At 32.4% G+C, this 6784-nt stretch overlaps 1 protein-coding gene across 2 annotated transcripts; it reads right to left on the reverse strand.

The window, feature by feature from the left end:
- Positions 1-3377: 3377 nt before the first annotated feature.
- On the reverse strand, positions 3378-6486 carry LOC145955695 (uncharacterized). Of its 2 annotated transcripts, XM_083070741.1 has the most exons (5): positions 6206-6482; positions 5818-5976; positions 4670-4756; positions 3906-4047; positions 3378-3694 (listed from the first exon to the last, which is right to left on the reverse strand). In XM_083070741.1, the coding sequence occupies exons 1-5, from the start codon at positions 6393-6395 to the stop codon at positions 3451-3453; spliced, it is 822 nt and encodes a 273-aa protein (XP_082926867.1). In that variant the 5' UTR covers positions 6396-6482; the 3' UTR covers positions 3378-3450. The 2 variants fall into 2 exon arrangements, with proteins under 2 accessions (XP_082926867.1, XP_082926868.1); XM_083070742.1 differs by lacking the exon at positions 4670-4756 and having other exon boundaries at positions 6206-6486.
- Positions 6487-6784: the final 298 nt, after the last annotated feature.

Here is a 6784-nt window from a genome sequence, read left to right on the forward strand (position 1 = left end):
GAGAGTACTAATACTCTATGATCATGATGAAAACGTCTCTTGGTGTGTGAACACCCTCCTCTTCTTCAACTCTCCTAGCCATGGACCTAGTGATGGGGCCCACATGTGTCTTCAAGGATGGTCCTCCATCACTATATCTCATAAATTTTAAGTTAGAAATATTTGTTTCACATGTTTGCCTTATTATTTATGAATAACATTTTTGTGCTTACTTTTTGTTTATGTACAGCAAGAGGAAAGAAGTATGACAAATGGAAATGAAATTTTGCATACTGTACGGCCTTGTTCTTGGGCTTTGCAAATCACGTTACTTTGCCATATGGGTAGTCCTTTGAAAATTTTAATCCAAGTCAGACAATAATGGAACACTAATAGCTTGTTTAGATCATGCAGATGCATATCCTGTGCTTGGCATACCCATACTATGGATTGCCATGGTTGTCGGGAACAGCATTGAAAATGCTTTAGTTGTTCAGCCATTGAGTATTTGTCAGCATTCTCCAATTTACAAGATGATTACGATTTGAAATACTCAGCAAACTTTTGTCTACTTTTATTATTTATACTAATTTTCATGAAAATTCATTAAAGACATGCATATTTTCTTTTAATAGATGTTTGCTATATCTCATAAATTTTAAGTTAGAAATATTTGTTTCACATGTTTGTCTTATTATTTATTAATAACATTTTTGTGCTTACTTTTTGTTTATGTACAGCAAGTGGAAAGAAGTATGGCAAATGGAAATGAAATTTTGCATATTGTATGGGTTGTTCTTGGGCTTTGCACATCGCGTTACTTTGTCATATGGGTAGTCCTTTGAAAAGTTTAATCCAAGTTAGACAACAAAGGAACACTAATAGCTTGTTTAGATCTTGCGGATGCATATCCTGTGTTTGGCATACCCATACTATGGATTGCCATAGTTGTCGGGAACAGCATTAGAAATGCTTTAGTTCTTCAGTCATTGAGTATTTGGCAGCATTCTCCAATTTACAAGATGATTACGCTTTGAAATACTCGGCAAACTTTTGTCTACTTTTATGATTTATACTAATTTACATGAAAATTTATTAAAGACATGCATATTTTCTTTTTATACATGTTTGTTATATCTCATAAATTTTAAGTTAGAAATATTTGTTTCATATGTTTGCCTTATTATTTATGAATAACATTTTTGTGCTTACTTTTTGTTTATGTACAGCAAGAGAAAAGAAGTATGGCAAATGGAAATGAAATTTTGCATATTGTACGGGCTTGTTCTTGGGCTTTGCAAATCGCGTTACTTTGCCATATGGGTAGTCCTTTGAAAAGTTTAATCCAAGTCAGACAACAAAGGAACACTAATAGCTTGTTTAGATCTTGCGGATGCATATTCTGTGCTTGGCATACCCATATTATGGAAAGTCATGGTTGTCGAGAACAGCATTGAAAATGCTTTAGTTGTTCAGCCATTGAGTATTTGTTAGCATTCTCCATTTTACAAGATGATTACGCTTTGAAATACTCGGGAAACTTTTGTCTACTTTTATGATTTATACTATTTACATGAAAATTCATTAAAGACATGCATATTTTCTTTTTATAGGTGTTTGCTATATCTCATAAATTTTAAGTTAGGAATATTTGTTTCACATGTTTACCTTATTATTTATGAATAACATTTTTGTGCTTACTTTTTGTTTATGTACAGCAACAGAAAAGAAGTATGGCAAATGGAAATGAAATTTTGCATACTGTATGGGCTTGTTCTTGGGCTTTGCAAATCGCGTTACTTTGCCATATGGGTAGTCCTTTGAAAAGTTTAATCCAAGTCAGACAACAAAGGAACACTAATAGCTTGTTTAGATCTTGCGGATGCATATTCTGTGCTTGACATACTCGTACTATGGAAAGCCATGGTTGTCGGGAACAACATTGAAATTGTTTTAGTTGTTCAGCCATTGAGTATTTGTCAGCATTCTCCAATTTACTAGTTGATTACGCTTTGAAATACTCGACAAAATTTTGTCTACTTTTATGATTTATACTAATTTACATGGAAATTCATTAAAGACATGCATATTTTCTCGAGTTTTTTTTTATAACAAAAGTTAAACCAAAATCCATGCAACAATAGTTTTTGAGTTATTGGTAATATCATATTGAAAACAAGAAAATTAAGAATTTAGATCTTTCATATGTGTGTATGCATAAATGTTTGCGCTGATTTGGAGAGATATTTTGTCTCATTATCCTAGTCCAACTTTGTACGTAAATGGGTTTCCTAGACACATTACTTCAAATTTGTGTGAATAAATGTGTTTATTTGGAGGTCTTTTAATTTGAGTCATTTATGTTTAACCTTGTGATGTATTTGAGCCCAATAGAAGAGAGCAACCCAATGAAAAGAGTGGACAAACTACTAAGGTTCATGATATATACACTTCCTTTTTTTTATAAGTACACATTTTTTTTAAATTAAAATTTTAAAATATTTTTAATTTTTTAATTTTTTATTTTTTAATTTTTAATTTTTTAATTTTTAATTTTTTAATTTTTAATTTTTTAATTTTTAATTTTTTAATTTTTCGCTCAACATTTAATTTAGTACTTTTTTTTACACATCTTTCCTTATTTTTTCAATTTTCACATGCATCTCCTTACTTTTCTTTCACTTCACTTATTTTTGTAGGTAATTTCAATTCTTTTGATCTTACATTACTCTTCCTCCCTCCTCTTTTAGTTTTCTTACTCTTATCTCCTCTCTTCACGCTTTTAGTTTTCACACACGTATAAAAATTAATTTTCAATAATATTATAGGTGTGTGTAGCTTTTTCAACAATAAATAAAAAATTAGAGAAAGATAAAATGGTGCATGTAAAAACTGAAAAAGAAAAAAATAGATGTGTGAAAAAGAAGAAGAAAATAATAAATTAAAAGTTGGAAATATAAAATTAAAAAAAAACATATTTTATAATTTAAAAAAAATAAAAATAAAGGAGGTGTACTTATAAAAAAAAAAAAAAAAGTGTATATCATGAGCCAACTAGTAATGCAAAAGAGCTTAGGCTCATGAGGACTATGTTGTACCCAAGAAATGAATGACTTTGTGCTTTATCATTAGACATTTCGTTTGTTAGTGAATTATAATAACAGGATGACTCAACTAGTTTCTTGAAAGATCCTTGTTAGCTTTTATGAATGATAAAGATATGAAATTTATTAAAAGAAAATGTGATTTTCTTGCAAATTTTTTTAAACAAATATAAGAAAATATTTTTAAATATGTAGATTATATTAAAAAAATAATTTATATTACTGTAAAATATTTTTAAATATGCATTGCAATGTTACCCATGAAAATATCAACTAATCTCTCTCACAACTTCCTTAGAGCAATTCTGATGCACACAAATGTAACACATTGTTAGGATAATCTTCATTAAGATGCATCATTTGAAACTTAATAGGAAGAGCATAAATAGTCAAACTTTATGATCAATCTCTGACATATATCTACGAACTTCAAGAAGACAAATATGAATGTAGTTTCTTCAAGTGTTATAAAACCAGAGAACAAAGAATAAAACTTCTTGCAGACCTTACACAAGAGACCACCCTCTAATTTTTGCCGCTTGGCAGCTTGATTTTCTACCCGGGAAGAGATAGATAAATTTTGTTCATTCTGAGTTCGCGGCTTCTGAAATCTGAAAATGGAAGAGTTGTAGTTGTAAGGTGACCTATTAACAAGCACTAAAACTAATGCATCCCAATTGATTTAACTGGCAAGCTGTAGTGTAGGATAATGCTATGAAATTAGCATTTAAAAAGAAATGGCAGTTCACATTGTCATCCTACAACTACCACACCCCAAAAAATCATGTTTCTTTAAAAATGATAATTTATTCTAATCATCACCTTGAACCAAATTTTTTAGCAGGGCGATTTTGCTTGGCCAATTGACTAGCTGTAGGTTTCATTAATGTTGAACTCTTTGGCACAGGAGATTTGGCCATAGAATTCAAATTGTTGCTGATTGTCTTACTGCCAAAGGTAAGTCCTAGAAAAAGACAAAATAGATGTCAAGCAGAAAGAGAATAAACAAGTTGAGGTAAAGGGAAGAGGATGGAGGCAGATAGATAGAGAAAATGAAGCATATTGTTATGAATAACATATGCAGAGTAAAAGATAATGCCATGTGTTAAAGATATAATCATATAAAACAACTCAAGTGCTTCCACCTAACAGCTTAAGCGTTTGGGAGTGTTAGTTATTCATAGTATTAGAGCCTAAATGACTAAGTGGTAAGGAATTTGATCCCTTCCACCATCATTCTTCATAATTAAATATCAGCACAAGATAAAGTGGGATCATACATTGTCTCCATCTTTGCTTTTGGAAGAGTTAATCCTTGGCTATAATTAAACTACAGTTTGTACCAAAAATTATCATAGCACAAGAGACAATTGCAACATAAATATAAATAAGGATTGCATATCTAACAATATTATGATGATTGTATTATTGTAAATAGAATTTACAGAAAGAAATTGACGATACCAAAACTGTAGTTGAGAAACTAACAACCAATACTTTATTTCACATGAGGATTATAAGATGCTAAGCCGCTAAAAATTTACAGTCCTCAGATTGGCATCTGGATCATGGTATCAGATTGTTACCTGTAGGTACTTGCAATGGCCTTGTACCATCATTTTGCAGAATTCCGGCCAACAAGTTAGAGATATTTTTACCAGGTGCTTTAGAACCTAACAATTACAGGGAAGAGGGAATCACCGACAAGTGAAGAGCACAACTCTGACTAAAACAAAAAATAATATTGGAAGTGTTTCAGAACATTTCAAATTTGCTTTCAGTATAGAAACTAGAAAGCTTGGATACAGGATAACTGTATTATGACATAAGCCCATTACATAATAAAGTTTTCTACTTATCGCTTACAGAGAAATAGACATATGTACTGTGTGCAAGTCATTGTAGCAGTATTTTAGAAAGGACCTCAATGAAACCTTTGAGGGATAATTTAAAAATTACACTAAGGCCTGTACAAATCCAAGGCAGGTACATTTTTGCACCGCTAATTAGCAGGTGGCAAAAGCATGTCCACCATCAACAACCTTAACTTTTTATTAGATCAACTTCAACCATCAGTTAAAACACGGAAATGCAAAGCCCAAACGATTAATCAAGCTCCACGTGATTACCAGCAGAGGGAGTGAGGGACCCTACAGATGCAGATACAGAACATCCCGGGGCCAGAAAAAATATTCCGTATTTGGGTGCATTTTTTTAACACAAACTACGTAGTGTTCTTGGTTCAAGTTTATTTTAGAGAAACTAATTATTTTTGCTACTTTGGTGAGAGAGCTTAAGAAAGATAAATGATTATTCGCCCAATGTTTAAGCTATAGAAAACATGCTAATAACAAGGTTTAAAATTGTGGTCATGGTTGTGGTTTCATCGCAATGCTTGACATTGCCCGAAAATGTGACTGATGTGGAGCTCAAAAACCTTGACTGAGGTTGTGCTGAAATTGTAGTTGCAGACAGTTTTTTAAACTAAATTGTTTTTAGATAACAACTAAATACAGATCATTCGGATCACCTAAGGTGTAAATATTCAATAATTCAGTCAAAAGGAAGCACTAGCAAGACAAATAGAAAATACAAATATAAGACAGCAAGTTGATGGCAACGTCGTTTTAGTGTACTCTCAATGAGAATGAGAATTGCAGAATGATAGAGAAAACTCAACAGAAGTACAGAACAAGGAAATGGCATTCTACAAAGTAAAATTGCCAAGCCATACCATAATTGTCGAAAGCCGTGTCCGCAAACCCCATCCCTAACCGAACACTAGATTTTTCATCATCCACATTACTCGTGCATTCCACATACTCGGACTTGGGCGAATCGCAAACGTCTTCCAAGAACAACTCTTCTCTCGCCACTAGCCATCTCACAAAAGCTGAAGCAGAAAAACAATAGCACGAGTTTGCGCAATTTCAGCAGCAACACTAAGAGAGAAAGTATAAACCGAACTCAACGAAGAAACCATAAATAAAAGGTAAAAATGAAGGCATTAATCAGTTTCGCAAAGATGAATGAAAAATGAAAAAAAAAAAAAAAAGAAAAAAAAAAAAGAAAAGCTTCGTGTAAATATTTGAAAAACATATGAGAAAGAGAAAAGGACTGACGGGAAGGAGGGTAACTAGCGGCAATTTGAAACCAAAGTTCGGCTTCGTGAGCTTCTGCAGGAGTCTCCGGTCGAGTGAAATCGAAGAAGCGAGCTGCATCAAACTCGTAATCGAGGTCAATTTCATGAGCTATAAACAAGTGCTTTATTTCTGCGTCTTCGTCTTCTTCTATCATCATCGCCAGCGTCATTACCACTTTCTCACTATCTATCGCATTGTGGTAATAATCCGAACTCACTCCAACAGTAATTTGTTCTTGTTTTGAGGTGTTCTTGTTTTGAGGGGTTTTAAATTTTAATTAATTAATTAATTAAAATAAATGACAATTTCATTTTCTATTTTAATTTCAATTTTTTAAAAGGATATGATTTTATTTTTTTTGCGTCGTAAATAGGAAGGTAGGTCTTGCAAGGTGGCAAGTGGCAGCAGGAGACAAAGCAGAGAACCGGAGCAGCTTTTTCCACTTTTTTTTTTATTCATTAATTTATTTTTCAATTTTTGTTTTTATTACGCCCGGGACCTGAAAACGCAAACACGAAGCGTATGCGTGTGTAACGAGTGAGTAAGGATCCAAAATTT

Source organism: Cajanus cajan, chromosome 3, assembly GCF_000230855.2.
Source record: "Cajanus cajan strain Asha chromosome 3, NIPB_CcT2T_4, whole genome shotgun sequence".
NCBI lineage: Eukaryota > Viridiplantae > Streptophyta > Magnoliopsida > Fabales > Fabaceae > Cajanus > Cajanus cajan.